The sequence below is a fragment of the Neomonachus schauinslandi genome, chromosome 6, assembly GCF_002201575.2.
Source record: "Neomonachus schauinslandi chromosome 6, ASM220157v2, whole genome shotgun sequence".
Lineage (NCBI taxonomy): Eukaryota > Metazoa > Chordata > Mammalia > Carnivora > Phocidae > Neomonachus > Neomonachus schauinslandi.
Window position 1 is genome coordinate 109,427,615 of NC_058408.1, and position 17,639 is coordinate 109,445,253.

A 17,639-nucleotide genomic window follows, 5' to 3' on the forward strand; every position below is an offset into this window, starting at 1 on the left:
ATAAAATCTTAAAAAAAAAAAAATTCTCCTTACCTCTCGGTGTTTAGATAAATATCAAATTCTGGTTTGCCTCTTCTACTGGTCCTGAATTTATTGTGGCTTAAAAACTTCAGATTGCCCTCAAATTTACCAAGCATGCCACTCACTTCTTGGTGCAATCTCCAGACTCACAAAGTCTGATTCTCCATATCCCCCATCACATATAGAAGTGGAGCTGCCGAGGCTGTGGGAAAGAATGAAGAATGACCATTGATTCTATTTTCTGGCAAAACAAACAGCAGACAAACAGCCATTTCTGAGCCACCTCAGCTCCCCTAGAGAGTTCTTGTTCAACCAGGCTGAGGGCCTAATGGCTTTCTAACTGCCTAGTCATATCATGGACATCTTGGTCTGTTCCCATATTTCAGTATACTTTCTTCTTCTGACTTCTTTCCTGCACATCTGTTCCAATTGTTTGCAAAAGTTTTTTATTCCTAATCTTTTTTTTCTTCCTTTTAGGTTCATGAGGGGTAATCTCACTAAAATCCCTGTTTTTAAATACCACAGCTATCTCTCGAGGGCCCCAAGTGCACACCATCAGAAAGCTTCTTATTCGCACAAGAACCCAAACATAGTCTTGCAACTTTTCTACAATCCTATTCTTTCATATGGCATATTGTTTCTCCCAGGAGCAAGCTTATGCGTCGTTGGCCTCTCCTTCCAATGCACACGTTCTGGTTTTCCCTTATAGCACTGGTACAAAATATTAACAGCACTTTTTCTCTGTGGGCTCCCTCTGATTTCTGAATCACTTGAGAACAAAAATCCTGTCTTTTCATGAAAGTGTGTTAGGTATCTATCATGGTATATAGTAAGCAGTCAAAAAAAAAAAAAAGCCATGTAAAGAAAATAATGCATCTACTTTCAAAAAAAGCATTGTTACCATCTTTTTTCTATAAAAGACATGTTTCAATTAATTACTTTATAAATGAACTACTTATGAGCAAATTCATAAAGACAGAAAATAGGTTAGAGGTTACCAGGGGCTGAGGGGAGAAGGAAATGAGAAATTATTGCTTTGTGGGTACAGTTTCTCTTTGGAGTGATGGAAAAGTTTTGGAATTCCTGTGGTGATGGTTGCATAGCATTGTGAATGTAATTAATGCCACTAAATTGTATATTCAAAATGGTTAAAATGACAGGTTTTATGTTATATATATTTTACCACGATAAAATTAAAACATGAATTATTCACAAAAAAGAAAGGCACTAAAATAGTCAAGATAACTAAATGTGTATTTTCTAAAAAGAAAAGCTTCTTTTCTAAATAGAAAATTCAGAAAAGGAAGCCCAGTAATTAGTCTTAGAAACAAATACAATTGTAGCAATACTTTTTTTCATGTATTCTCATTTAAGAAATATATTACTACAACAAAAACCATCATTAAATAACACAATGAATTTTAAAAGTGAATGAGTGAATAACTGAATAATCAAAAGAAAGCACCAATTTTTTAAATATTTTATTTATTTACTTGAGAGAGAGCAAGAGTGAGAACTAGAGAGAGAGAGAGAGAAAGCAGGAGACAGAGAGAAAGAGGGAGAGGGATAAGCAGACTCCCTGCTGAGCAAGGAGCCCAACGCAGGGCTCAATCCCAGGACCCTGGGATCAAGACCTGAGCTGAAGGAGATAGATCAAGACCTATCAGCTGCTTAACTGACTGAGCCCCCCAGGCGCCCCAAGAAATCACCATTTAAATAAACAAACCTCTATGGTTGAGTGCCTGGGTATATCCAGGCTGGGTTTATCACTGTGACCACAGACAGACATTATTAGTGGGTCAAAATGGTCAGATGTCCACATGCATGGGAAACAGACAGACACATCTGTCATGCATTTTTGATAGGAAGCACTGCCAAGTTTAATAGTCCTAAGACTGATGGGTCGGATTTGTGCCCTGGATCTGCTTCATATGGGACAGTGTAAGACTTTAGTCTCACTGAAACACAGGTTTCTCATCTAACAAATAAAGGGGAAAAAAATCCAGTATCATGTCATTTTTATGAAGGTGAAGAGGGCCTGGTTAAGGTTTCATGCAGTTCTTTATGGCATATTATCAACATAGAGGTCCAGATAAATTTATATTGAACAAGTAGTTATTCTACATAAAATATCATGAGTTCTGAAAATACATTCTTTGTGTGAACTCTTTTTGTTTCTTTTACTTTTCTTTTCCCATTTCTTTTTCTTTTCCATTTTGCCAAATTTATACTTAGCATACTCGGTAATTGATGCAATATTATTTCATTTAAAGCTCCAGGCCATTGGAAAATACGAGTCAGTGTTTAGAGCAACCCTAACTGTGGGCAATCTATAATTATCTGTCTCAAAAAATGGTTGTTAAAATAAAGACATATTCTTTGCCTTGAAAGGTCAGTCTTAAAGCATTGAATTCTGTGTGGGATTTTTTTCTAATCTTTTCTCTTTTTCTGTTTCTCTTCCTCACATGCTGACTTCGGTGTAGCAGACCACTTGGGGATTGAATTCATGGGTAAGACTAAACAATTTGCTCCTTAAATATCCAGAAAAACCTAAGTTTCATAATGTATATAGTATTCTCCTTCCCCATCTGATTATAATTGAAATGTCTCATTATCAGATGCTGTTAGTAGTAAAAAGTGTTTTTGTCGATTTTTCACTAAGTAATGGCTCAAAATGAAAGACTTAATTACTTACCGGGAAGGCAATTGAATGTTAAGTGCAGTTCTGGAATCATAGAGTTTGGATTTGGCTCCTGGCTTTGTTTGCTCTATTTCTCAATTTTCTTATCTGTAAAATAGGGATGATAATAGTTCCTATTTTACTGCACATGTAAATTGCTTAGCACAATGTCTACAAGATGGCAAACAATAAATGATTGAAAATAATAGTGATGGCTTAAAAATGTTAGTTTTGTTATTTTCCGCTCTAATTCATTTTCCTTTTGCATGATGATTATTTTGTATACATTTTAGTATCAATCAATTTGGAGTATGGGCTATATAAACATTTCCATTTACAAAATTAAAATATTTCTTGTGAAAGTAGTTGCAGTGAATGGTATATTTTTAAAAGCATTAGGATGTCTTCCACAGGATTATTATTATGTTCAGGAACTATTATTATTATTATTGTTGTTATGTTCATAGATAATTACATTAAGAATTGAACATACTTTTCTGAGTCTATTTCATAAGTAAAATAAAAAATTAAAAAATAAAAACATTTTATGGGTTTGATATACATCATGGTGCTAAAACGGAGTGATACTCAGGAGTTAAAGTTAGTGAAATTGAGAAGACCTAAACTTGAAATCCAAATTAATAATTCTTTGCTTCTTTGGCTTTTGTTGAAATTCAAATTTTTCTCTTATATAATATAGATATTGATACTTCATATGTGAATATGGTTATTGTGGTAATATTTATAAGTTTAATTGTATTCCTTTATCTATTCACCCATTCATTCAGCAAATAATTATCAAGTGCTCACTATAAGCAAAGAAAAAATGCAAAATATTAGAGATAAAAAAATTGTAAAAATGGACAAAAAAACCGGTCCAATGACACAGTCTAGTAAGCTTACAGATAATAGGTAATAAACCATAGATATACAGTTGAGATTTTCCTAAGACCTATTTCAGGCAAGATGATATTACCTTCGACTAGTGTGATTGTGGAGGATATGGAGAAAATGATCGATATTTAGGACATGGTATCAACAAATATTTGAGAAGAATTAATGTTGAAGGTTAGAAAAGGGAGATTATCAAAGATGATACAGGGTTTATAGTTTGCCTATTTAGATAAAAGTTAGGCCCATTTACTGAAAAAGAACACTGGAAGAAGAACAGATTTATGGGAAATGTTTTACTAGATTAGGTTTGGAAATGTTGAGTTCCGGCTACCTCTGATATATTGAGAGAAGATGTCAAGTTTGTAGTGTACTGCTGGAAGTTTTTAGGGTTGATTAGAGCTTAGTGATTTAATATTTATACTGGAATTGATCTTCCCTGTTATGTGGTATTTTTCATTAGTGTTCTATTATCTGGGTATTATATCATTGAAAAAGCAGACAGCTCAATTCCTGCAGGCTTGGGGTTTTGCTAGAATAGATGAGATGAAAAATCATAAGGGCAATGAAATTCAGGATAATAATATTCAAATGAAGCATCATGGAATGTAAGGTAGATGTGGAAGGAAGTGACAAAAGGCTAGCTACCTGAATGTAATCGATGAATAGTTATCGTGGGAGTACTCAAGCATATTGTTGGCATGGGGAGCAGATTATAGTCATATGGGTCAGAAATTACAGAAAATTATGGGCAGGGTCATGTAGAAGAGTATAAATTGTGAGAAGGATACGTGGCTTGTACTTTCCTCATTTACCAGTGATGGTGGGGATTAACAACATGGAAGTCTGAACATCAACAGTCACTTTGTGGATAGTGGGTACTGGATCTAGTGGATACAGAAATTTGCCCCCACTGGATTATGGTGATTGCAGGCTTTGAGAATAGAGGTTCCAGAAGTTATGTAACAGAATGACTGCATATATAGGAAACACCATATAGCTGGTAGGTGGGGCTGGGCTAGCTTTAGACTCCACAAGTGGTATGGCTATGGTTAGGTAAACATAAATTGCTGCACTGATGTTAATTATAACTGTTAAAAAAAAAAACTGGACCCATCACCATCTTATTGGGCTTTTCCTGAGGACCTCCAGTGACAGATAAGTTATGGTAACAGTTTGCTAGGGTACCAACATATGTATTAAAAAGTCTGTGTTAAAACATTTACAAGACTTCAGTTACTGGTAGGTGAAAAATAATAGGTAATTGTGTAGTTCACCTATAAGAATCTCAAGACTACGGTTATAGTGAGTCTTGCAAAACTTGGTGTCAAATCGTAGCTATAAAGCCTTATAGGAAATGAGTTCTCAATGTGTGAATATTTGACTCCGGCAGTAGAGATTGCCTTGTACAGAAGGGGTTGAGCAAGAAGTCAGAAGGGAATATGTAGCATGTATACAGATAATGACAACTAATGAAGGCTTGTTTGAAATGGTGAATAGGTTAGTGAATGAACTCTTTCCACTGAACTTACTAGTTCCAGAGAGTGTTCACCCCCACCCATATTCTAACTGAATATATAAAATTCTTTTTGTTGCTTTGGGAACATATATTTTCAGATTTAACTTGTGATTTTAGAGTCCATATGGGTAAAATTCCTTCCACTGAAGGTTACTACCTTACATGCCAGTAATATGACTTCTCTAGCATAAATACAGCTGGGAAGCAGAAATGTGGGCATAGTCTCTATAAACTAAGCATGTCAGTATATTGGAGTACCTAAAATGATCAGCGCCAGTTCTGTTTTAATGAGTTCTAGAATAGCTTTCTTCTCAACTTTCATCATTCTTACTTTGGGCAATGTTACTTTCATCTTTCCTTGAGTTGGGACTCAGATCCCAAAATGATGATATGAAGCACACAGCTCTTTTCCCCAAGTCTTTGTATTCCCAGTGGCAAGTCTATGTCACTGATCAGACTCAAAAGCTGAATACTTTGTGCAGTTTAATAAATTCCTATTTAAAGCAGGAACTCCAAATCATATGACTCAACAAGATTCCTATTATTATTTAATCAACATATACTTCTCACACTTACCGTATGCCAGATGGATAAGATGCTGAAGATGCAGATATATAAGCCACATCCTTTAATGCCCAAAAGACTGAAAAGAAAGAAAACTACACATAATTGAGGTAATATTAACAGGTGCTATCAAAATGACATAGGCAAGGTACAAAGAAGGAAAAAGTGAATTTTAAAAAAGCATCTAAAGGTGTTTGGGAAATTCAGAGACAGCTTCCTGGGGGAGGAGACATGTAAGCTGAGTATTAGCCAAAGTGGATAAACTGTATTGAGTGATACCATAGTCCAAATCTGTCCCAGCTCTGTATTTCTTCCACATTAGGGTGAGCCTTGCTATTTCAGTCTCTCTATCTGGGTCCATAAGCTACCTAGAGTCACTGCTTTAGGACCAACGAAAGCCTATCAACTTCAGTAAAAACACTTAACCAAAAAGCTTTTCTGAGTCGATTTATTAATTTCAAGGACTAATTATCTTATCATATAAGCCATGCTAAACCTAATGACCATAAAACTGTCAACATTCAGAAGGATTTGTCCTTAATTATATTCATGAATTTTTCTTAATGATGCTTCTGGGACCAGTACAATGGACATATCAACAACACATACTGTCCTGGAATACGGTATCAGTTTAAAAAAATAAAGTTAACTGATTTAAATAGAGCAGGAACTTGAAGGTACATGGAAACACAAAATTGTGTTTGTGAAAAAAATGTAAAATCAGAGTTTATATTAAGTCAGTAATCAAAAATATTTCTTGAATTAGTGACAACCTACTCAGTATGCATGCATGAGGGAAAATTGAGATTTTTAAGGTCAGATGTTCCAGTTTTCCACACAGGGTGAAAAGATCAAGAGATGGAGTAGACACACTTCACCCTAAGCACAAACACTCATTGAGAAATCCACCCAAATGTCCAGAGGAGACAGATGGCCAAAGGGCATGTCAGACTGGCCAAAATTTGGAAGGCACATTTATCATGAAGAGGGATTTCTCATCTGAGAAGTATCTTGCTGTAGTGTCAGGTGCTCAATCATGGAGCATATCTCATTATATCCATTTGAGCTCTTTGTTATGCAGCTATTTCTTTGACAATACCCTGATGCATTGGATGCTATAGGCATCAAAGATGTTTGTATAAAAGCAGGTGCAACGCCACTTGCAAACGTATTAGCAAACCATAGGGAGAGCTGAAGATTGTGTGGGAGATCTTTCATGCAAATTTCATTTTCATATGGAAAAATAAAAGGAACTCTGCCAGTTAAATGTCTTGTTTGTGATTTGACATTGTTTTAAAGATAACGTATTTATGCAGATTTTGATTGAGTAAACCCTAGTATAATTTTTTAAATCAAAAGGTTTATAGAACTTGGGAAAAGGAGATTACTAACTCCTTTAGTAGTATTTAGAGATAACTAAAATCTGAAAAAGTCATTCTAGAATAATCTCTGTATTTTGAAGTTAAAAAAGCAAAAAGAATGAAATTCTGGGTTTGCTATAAGGAGAGGCTTAGAAATGTGTTATATTCAAACTCTGTGGTCTAAAATATGTGTATAGTTTTAGAATTGATAAGGTCATTATTTCAAACTTCACCATATATTGAGCATCTCCTCATTCTGTCATGTAAAATAGTTGTTTTAGTATATTTAAGTAAAAACTGAAGATAATCTCCTGAGAAGTGTCTAGTTTCTAATTCTGTCTGGATGATATAAAGTGGGGATCTTTTCCCTAAAGCTATAATGCTTATTATGAGTGATTTGGCGTGTGTTCCTTTAAATCTAACAGGCTGGTGTGTCAGTCAAATGAGTGCATGTATATGCCCCAAATTTGTGAATTGGCATTAGAGATACAGAAGTGACAATTCTTTTTCTCTATGCTGAAATTTCTGACTTATGTAGAACAAAACTGTTTTCATTCATTGAATATATCATGTTTTCTTATCAAACAAAATGGTAACTTATGGATTAATGTGTCTGTATATGTGTTTGCAGAGGGGATGCAATCAAGAATATTTGTTTACTTTTTTATATGCCCTTTGCCATATTAAATTACGTGAGAAATTAGATGTGGCAGAGTAATAAGTTAACATTATTTAATATTTGACAGTGCCTCAAAATTTAGATCATCTCACTGAACTTTAAAAAGTAAAAACAATGAATGAGATAGGAAGTCTGTATATCCTTATCTTGTAAATGACAAAACTGAGGTCTGTTTAGCTGAAATATCTCTCTAAAGAGCAAGGAGATGGCAAATACAGAATTTGAACCTTAGTCTACCTTCCTTCAGAGCTCCTGAATTCTGCCGGGGCCTAACTGCTGGGCATGTCCCCCAGTGAGGGCTTCGTGATCACTCTGGAAATGCTTCAAGTGGCAATGAAGTTAATCCTAAGGGTTAAAGGTAATGTTTTCCAAGTTCCATGAGGCTATAAGAATTTGGGTGATAACCCACATTATCCAAGCTATGAGAAAATGAAAACTGAACCAAATGCCAGTCTTTAGCTTTACATTCAGAATTATAACTGACAGGTGCACAAAAAGGCTCACATTGGCTGGTCGTCATAGTCTCTTGTAGGATGAGCTACAGAAATGTGTTGTATTTGAAGTTTCTTGGTAATTACAGACTGTGTTGAGTGACATTAGTCAGGTGGTCTTAACTGTTGAATGCCACTGGGGTATAACGACATTACACATCCATCTCCTCTGATAGGAGACATTTCCCAAATGGAATAGTGAGCAGAATCATCTCCCCAGTGACTTCCCAAGCTTCTGCTAAGAAACATTTACACAATCTTATTTTTTTAAAGATTTTATTTATTTACTTGACAGAGAGAGAGAGCATAAGCAGGGGGAGCGGCAGGCAGAGGGAGAGGGAGAAGCAGGCTCCCCGCTGAGCAGGGAGCACGATGCAGGACTCGATCCCAGGACCCTGGGATCATGACCTGAGCCGAAGGCAGTCGCTTACCCAACTAAACCACACAGGCGCCCTACACAATCTTATTTTTTAAGTTATTTTTCTCTTTAGTAATATGGCCACTTCCTCTCTTTACATGATGATTTTTTTTTAACATAGGTCCCAGTACAAGTGCTAAAATTCAGCTCCTGATCACAAACCCCTCCAAGTATTTTTCTTTTTCTCTTTTTTTTCTTTTTCTTTTTTTTTTTTTGAATGAAGAGATATCTTGATTTGGTTTGATTGTTCTGAAGTTAGCCTCGCCACACGTTAGGATAATATTTTGGTATTACAACATTTTGATAATATAATATATATATATGATTAATCTGATACTAGTCATTAGCACGTATTTGTACCTCCAGTGGTTAGAAGTAAAAGTCTCTAAACAGTCACAACCATAAGTGAAATAAATTAAAATCTGACAGAATTTTCAGGTGAAAATGAAAACTTCCAGTGGTCTTCTTTGAGGAATGGTTACAACCAAGAGATGCACTGGAAAATATGCAGATACAGTAATTGCGATTTGTACAAAGGAGAAAATCGACATTTCTGTAAATACTTTTGTAGATCAGATTCCAGAATTGGTTAATAAAATTTAATTTGCAGACACTGAAAAAAGTTTTTGTTGTGAACAATTTGGAAATACAGTGCTATTCACTGAAGGCTGACATAGGATGACTACATTTTTGCCAAGTTAATACTATAATTTTTCATAAAGCTGCTAAATGACTAAATTAGGAGTTTCACGTAGACTGCAGCAAAAGCTGGATAGACTTCCATGAACTTCTTTTGTAATATGATGAAGCACAGATTATATCAATTTAGTGATAGGTAAATTGGGGACAATGAAATGCTATATGTAGGATCAAGATCAGCTATGATTGGACCTTCCAATTGCTTCTAGGGCAATATTTTTATTATGGAATAAATAAAGCCATAGCTTAAACACTTAAAAATTTTCTGAACTTTTATAAGCAGTGACTGCTATTTTATTGGATAGAGAAAATTAAGATCTAACAGAAAAGACTGGATTTTTGGATTGTCAAATTAGACTCAAAAGAATGTGAGACTTTAGCCAGTATCAAGTTGATTACATATATATGTCAATTAATCTAAAATGTACATAAGTTCATAGTAGATCCCAAAGATCTCCTTAAGTGTGCTAGAAAAAAAGAGCAACAAAGATGTTCAGATTGTCAATGGAAAGTAACTGTCACTGAGGTTAAAAAACCAAATGGTGGGTGCCAGTTAAGCCCTGCCTTTGGGCTCAGGTCATGATCCCAGGGTGTTGGGATTGAGCCCCGCGTCACGCTCCCTGATCAGCGAGGGGTCCGCTTCTCCCTCTTCCTCTGCCCTTCCCCCACTTCATGCTCTCTATCTCACGCTCTCTCTAATAAATAAATAAAATCTTAAAAAAAAAAAAAGAATGTACTGTTATATTCACTTCTCCCTGACAAATGCTTCAGAAGCCAAATGAAGTTTTGCATTGGAGAGATTTAAAAAAAAAAATGAATGATGGATAGAATATCTAAAGATGCAGGGGAGTGAAGATAATACTGGTTCTCCTCAGTAAACAGTTCAGTCAGAATGTGTGGAGCCCCTTCGGGAGCTCACGTTCACCACGCCAGAGCCACAGCGAGACAGATAAGACAGATTCTCAAGAAGTTCACAGTTCAGCGTGGGGAACAGACTTGTAAACCAATTATCGCAGTTCAGTGCAAAAAGAGGACTTTAATTAAAGAGTCTTTGGTCTGTTATGTTTTACAAAAGGCAAGCCCAGGGTTCCTAAATGGTTGCGGGAAGTTAACATGTGTTCCATACTCACGCACATAAATAGGGTGTGAGTTCACATCCACATGGGAAGTACTAGGTTCTCTGCTTCTGCTGCGTGATTTTACAGAGCCTCCAGTACACTTCTACCCATCCATAAGTCTTGGGGAGAAGGCTAGAGTAGGCAATGTTTTCTGAGTATTTTTCCAAAGAAGCATATTTCATAGAGCTAGGATTTCAGAAACCATACTCTCATAAATCCTGGGAGAAAGGAACATGAAGGAGCACCCACATCTCCTTAGAACATAGAGACATCCTTATGTGGAAGAATAAAGCGTATTCCTACAGTTGGAGGATGGCAGCAGGAAGCGTGAGGAAAGGGGACAAGGAAGAACACAGGTCAATAAGAGGTGGATGAGAACAGGGGTTTTCCAAATGGTGAGGAGTCCCAAGCCACTGGAGAAACATAATACACCTGAAAGGGAGTGTGGTCGGCAAGGTGGTTGGTCAATTAGGTCAGAGCAAATTATGATGACTCTTTGTGCCCTTGGAAAGATGAATGGTTTTATCACATTGGGAAAGAAAGCCTTCAGAGGTCTCCAGCAGGGAATGATCACATTCGTTTATGCGGACAGTGGCTGTGTGCCAAAGTTGCCTGGAGGCACTGTGCGTGAAACCCCAGCTAATGGGCCAAGCTCAGGGTTTACTCCAAATATTCACCAAATGCTTGCTCTTTGAATAACTCTGTGGGCATCATGAAAACGAATTTCCCTTTAGTCTGTGTCAGGCACAGGGAAAGAGGTGAGGGCACAACACATGGGGAGGCTATGGGGGTGAGGAACAATGAGCAGACCCAGGGGCACAGTGATTCTATCTTTGCCATGAATTTCCACGGCAGAGGAAGAAACATCCTAATAAGGATGTTAGAATAAACAGGACCAGGATGAGATGATTTGGGGGAGGAAATAATTGGTTTTTAGCATAGGCAATTTGCATTATAATTTAATTTAAATTACATATAAGTTTTTATTTAAAATGAAATTCAAATCATGCCATTCCCCCATGTGAAACTTTCTAATGGATTTAGAATTAAATACAGAGGGGCGCCTGAGTGGCTCAGTTGGGTAAGCATCTGCCTTAGGCTCAGGTCATGATCCCAGGATCCTGGGATCGAGCCCCCATTGGGCTCCCTGCTCAACAGAGAGTCTGCTTCTCCCTCTCCCTCTGCCCGTCCCTCCTGCTCATGCTTTCTCTCTCAAATAAATAAATAAAATCTTAAAAAAAAAAGAATTAAATACAGGTACCATATGTTGCCATGCCAGGTCCTCCATGATCTGGTACTGCCTACCTCTCTGACCTCACTTCCTACCACTCTCATTCCAACTCACTGTTTCTGCCATATCAGCCTTCTCCTTATCCCTCTGTCTACCTCAGGGCCTTTGCACTGGCTGTTCTCCCAGTATCAGCTACACTACTTATCTGCACATGCTTCCTCCTCATTATAAAGCCCTCAGTTCAAATACACTTCCTAAGAGACTTTCCTTTGCATTCCTATTATATGTATTTCCCATCTCATTCGTATTAGCTTCTTCTGTTTCTTCCATAACCTTTTTACTAACTGGTTTATTTGTCTACTTTTTATTATGAGTCTCCCTACTAGAAAATAACCTCTGTGAGAACAGGACTTACTCATTGTTGCATCTCTAGTCCAGTGCTTAGCATAATTATAAGAACTCAATAAATATTTGTTGAATTGATTTTAAAATGAATTTAAATGGTGTCTGGTTTCCTTAACCCTTATTTAATTAAATGATTAAAAAAATCTATAAGCAAAATATCAATGAAACCCAAGACCCTATGGTTTAGTTCTAGATAACTCTTAGTCACCAATATTCTTCCTGGAGATTTTCCCCGTTGATGTAGTGAGTGGCATCTGAGGACTTCTCAAAAGTGTAGCTTCCAGCTCACTCAGGTGCTGTGTGCAGCCCTCGAAGTGGGCCAGTGATCGTAGAGGATCCTGACTGACCGGTTAGGTACTTATAGGATAGTTCATGAATTGTTGTTCTCGCTTCTAAGTCCATGTTTTCTGTTAGTGTCATAGTTGCAGTTTGAGATACTGAGAATAATGGAAGATTCTCAAGTGGGCAGAATAACATAATTCAAGAGCTCTCAGCTTTAACTTTCATCCCAGACACTAGGCAGCTCGTTGCAAATGTCAATTCCTGTTCTTAGCCTCAGATATCTGATTAGGTAGTTATGGAATTGACCAGATTTCTAGTATTTAATATGATTCTCATGTAGGAGGTCTCTGCATATGTGGTGAGGAACTTTGACATAAAGGAACAGAGAGACTTGGTTTAATTCTGGCTCCACCGTTTGTATATGTATGACCTGGGACAAGAGATTTATCATCTCTAATCCTGGAGTTACCAGTCTGTGTAAGAGGGATGATGGCATTACCAATTTCATCGGGTTGTTGTGCAGATCTAAACACATGAAGCATATAAAGTGCTTAGCACAAAGCCTGGTGCTTATTAAGTGCTAATCAAAATGAGCTCTTCTAACTCCTGTTCGTCTTGGGAGCAGCTTCACTGATGAGGATTTCTGATCCGTATGCTCTCCGAGGTTTGCCTTTAGGTTGTCTACTTCACTCTGATTCTTCTGAAAAAGGAAATTGAACATTAATGTTCTCTTCTTTACTGTGTGCTAATTTTTATACCTTAAAAAGTAGGGACTCTGGAGTTATCTTAGAGAATGGGAGCCATTTTCCAGGGCATTCCATGGAATGTCAGCTAAGTTTTCAGAATCAGCTTTCTCTAGAGTAATGTCTATGAAAGCTTCTCTTTTTAGAATTTGGTTCTAAGGAGGTGTCTTTAGATCTTCAACCTGGTTATGCAGGCTGGCTGCATTCCCTCCATTAATATTTCCAACAGGATCAGACACAAGAGAAGGAAATCAAGTAAACTTTGTTTGTCCAGTGAAGCTACCCACTTGGATGTTACACTCACTCTTCTGAGGGGGATTGCATTCACTTTATTTCCTTGGATGAGTCTTGAAGCAGAATATAGACTCTTTTTACTGATAAAGCTTACTAACACTTATGAGAAATGGAAGGAAGGAAATTAACACTCGTTAACTATTAATGTGACTTAACAGCATGGTAGGTAATTTCACATGAGTTATCACATTTTATCTTTCAAAGTTATTAGAAATCTCAAATATGTAATGTAGAAAATCCCCATCATCTGAGCGACTGGATTTTTGGTCCAGGAAAAATTGATCCTGTATTTTAGTACCCAGATTTGAAGAGCTACTTGGTATGTATTCAAGGAAGTTATCTATATTCAGACTAGGGCTTCAGTGAGGCTGCCATTATGACAAAGACATAGGATGCAGGCAGGACAAAGAAAGTTATTCTAAAAAAGACTAACAAGGTAATTTTTTTCTCATTGCACACATGAAGAAACAAGGTGGATGGAAGTAAAAGCAATATGCTCAACTGATACATGTAAAGATGTATTTGTGACTCAGATCAAATATCTCCAGAGCTTGAACTCCTCCCATAGTCCTGCCCAACCATCATAATAGAAAATGGCATGTTCTCTGCAAATGTGATGATAATCTCTTTTCACTGCCCCCGTGCTGGACTTCGAGTGTCCAGCATTGTGAGCAGGGTTGCCAGACTGAGCAAATAAAAATGCAGGACCCCACACTTACATTCAAATCTCAGATACTCAACAAATAATGATTTAGTGTAGATATGTTGGATGAAATGCATGTGGCACATCTATATAAAAATTGTTGCTGACATAAAATTCAGATTAATTCCATCTTCAGCATTTTATCTGCTAATCCTGGCTTTGGGGCCATTAGCACAGTGAGGGGTGGCCCCCTTCTGACCCATTTCTATCTCACACTTCACTCCCCATGAAAACCGAATGAATGTTGATATGAGGAATACAGCAAGATAAGCAGAATTAATGGGGGGATGAGCAGGAGGGACTGGAGCCAGAGTGTTGTGTGTGTCCCGAGGTAACTCTGCTTGTTACACAATGAAAATTAGGCGAAAATAATACTAAGCTGTTCCTGAATTATCTCTCGGCAGCTATGGATGTTTAACATGGCAAATGCCACCTGTAAACTCACTGGTTCTGGGCCTTGTAAATCCTGCTGTTAGAGCAATTGATGAAGTATTTTAAAGCCAAGTTCTTGTTGTGAGTGTAATCACTTAACATCTCAAATATGGATGCTTCAGAAAACAAGTGGTAGCACACTAACTTAGCTTTTGAGAAAGAGAGTAGCATTTAACTTACCAAAAGATGAAGTTGAAGGTAATATTAATGAAATAATAACTGCTGTGTCTTTATCTGTTCACCACCCATTCATTTCCCTATTATGTTCAAGCTGCTCACTTCAGTCACAAACATGTTTTTATGAGAATACAGAGCTTTGTTCCTACCGGAAAAAATCAAGGTATCTATTCTTCTGGAGTTGCACTGTGGAATCAGAATAGTGGTTCAGTGATTCCACTTTTCTATTGCTGTGAGGAAAAGAGATGCTAAGAGAGTCAAGCAGGGTGATGGAAAGCAGGTATAAATTCTGCAGTCAGGCAAATATGCATCAAGTCAAGAAGATGACTTCATCTTCTATCCATGAGTTATCTACCTACCTACATACCTATATATCTATTCGTGTGTGTAGACTAATTTCTCTCTCTTAAGATTCAGTAATATAGAAATTGATGCTATAACACACAATGTATGCATTTATTGGCATATATTAGGCACTCAGATTATGTCCTTCCTTTCTGCATTCCCCTATGTGTTGCACTGTTTGCCCAGGTGTAAACTGATCTGTATGTCTATGTCTGTGTGCGTGATCATAAACCCAAGTGATAGAGGGTGCACCAGCTCTGTGCCTATGTAGCTCTCTCCAACACTCTCCTGAAGACTTCCCCTCTGTAGTTCCTCTCTTGCCTTCTGTGGACATTTACCAGGGAGACACAGTTGAGAAGGGGAGCAGCTGCCCCAGATGTGGATCCTCATCTCTCCTAAGCCCCACATGTAAGCAAACCTTCTGCCTTTCATAGCCCAGGAAAATTACTGATCTTCTGCACAGATAGGATAGGTTGTGTCTGCGGAATCATGGAAGCTCTGTTGTCTAAGGAAACCTCAGCTTACTCACTGATCCTTTTGTCAGATTCCTCCAGGGTAGTTTTTGAATCCGGGAATGGTACCAAATACCAGAGCACTTGAGGCCCATCTTGGCTCTCACTAATTCTCTAACCTCATCTCTTCTGCACATGCCATCCACAACCATTCAAACTCACGTTTCCTCCTTTGAACACATCATAATCTTTCTGTCTTCTCTGCATGTGATTTCTTTGTGCCACAGAATTAAGGCCCATCCACTGTGTCTAACACGTCCCCACATATATATCTGCATTCCTAATGTATCAAGTACTTAGGTCTTCTCCTATAACTTGAAGAGTCGTGGTGTCCCTCTGATTTAAGTCTCTCTCTCCCCCAAATATTGTGAGATCCACAAAGGCCAGTATCACCCCATTACAACGTCAGCTCAGAGTCTGAAACCTCAGAACCTTTGGCTGGTCAATACAGAAATTCCATGTGTTGCAAAGGCTTATGTCATACATCATTGTATGTTGTCTTTTCAGTACTGCCCTTTGAGGTGGGTAACACTATCAACAAAGTAGGACTCTGGGTAAAACTTAAGTTCCAATATCCAACAAACCAAGAATCAGATTAGCTTTCAAGGACTAGTTCTATGTAGGTGGACTAGTGTGGGTCAATAAGACTGAATTATTCACCTGTAAAATGGAGCATTGGTATATATCTCATAGGAATGCAGTTAAAATAAAACAAGATGATGTATTTGGAAGAAACAGGCATGTCCTTTTCCTGAAGTCATATTTACTTGTGTAATTTTATGATGCTCCAGAATGTAGAAGACATAGTTTAAAAACTAGTTGGGCGGGGGGGTGGGGGCGCCTGGGTGGCTCCGTCAGTTGAGCATCCGACTCTTGATTTTGACTCAGGTCATGATCTCAGGGTCATGGGATCGAGCTCTGTGCTCAGGGCTGAGTCTGCTTGTCCTTCTCCCTCTGTTCCCCCCCACCACCACTTCTATCTCTAAAATAAATACAGAGAATCTTAAAAAAAAAAAAAAAACACCTAGTTGGATGACATCACTGATCATCAGGGAAATGCAAATCAAAACCACAGTGAGATATCACATTACATCTGTCAGAATGGCTACAATCAAAAAGATAGGTATGTGGAGAAACAGTACTGCTCGTGCACTGTTGGTGGGAATGTAAATTGGTGCAGCCACTGTGGAAAACAGTATGGAGGTTCCTCAAAAAATTAGAAATATCATATGATCCAGCAATTCCACTACTGGGTATTTACCTAAAGAAAATAAAAGCACTAATTTGAAAAGATATATGCACTCTTATGTTTATAGCAGCATTATTTACAATAGCTAAGACATGGAAGCAGCCTAAGTGTCCATCAACAAATGGATAAAGAAGTTGTGATACATATATCTATCTGTATAGATAGATAGATATAGATATAGATATAATGGAATATTACTTGGCCATAAAAAATATGAGATCTAGCCATTTGTGACAACATGGGTAGATCTAGAAAATATAATACTAAGTGAAATAAGTCAGAGAAAAACAAATACCATATCATCTCACTTCTATGTGGAATCTAAAAAATAAAACAAACAACAAACAAGAAGCAGAAATAGACCCAGAAATACAAGGAACAAACTAATGGTTGCCAGAGGGGTGCAGGTAGGGGGATGGGTAAAATGTATGACAGGGAGTGGTAGATACAGGCTTTCAGTTATGGAATGGATAATTCACCGGGATAAAAGGTACAACATAGTGAATATAATCAATAGTATTGTAATAGTGTTGTATGGTGACAGGCGGTAGCTATACTTTTGGTGAGCATAACAAAATGTATAGACTTGTTTCACTATATTGTACACCTGAAACTAATGTAGCATTGTGTGTCAATTACACTTCAGTAAAAAAAATATAAAAGGTGGGGGGAGAAACCTATTTGGATGACAGGTTGATTTATTTGAAATGTGTTATGTAAGAAGACATGCTTTTTTTTCTTATTCAAAAACAAAACCCTTGGAAATTATATGATTATAAGAAGAGGGGAACCTGGGTGACTCAGTTGGTTGACTGTCCAACTCTT

The 17,639-nt window shown here is 37.4% G+C and overlaps 1 protein-coding gene across 4 annotated transcripts in view; it reads left to right on the forward strand.

The window, feature by feature from the left end:
* The window catches only part of NRG3 (neuregulin 3), a 1,029,538-nt gene that overhangs the window by 908,210 nt on the left and 103,689 nt on the right, over positions 1 to 17,639 (forward strand). For 2 of the 4 annotated variants that reach the window (XM_044916509.1, XM_021699954.2), the window contains exon 4: positions 2,505 to 2,531. In XM_044916509.1, the coding sequence (XP_044772444.1) occupies positions 2,505 to 2,531 (27 nt within the window). The remainder of the gene's footprint in view (positions 1 to 2,504; positions 2,532 to 17,639) is intronic. The other 2 variants (XM_044916510.1, XM_044916511.1) reach the window with 1 other exon arrangement.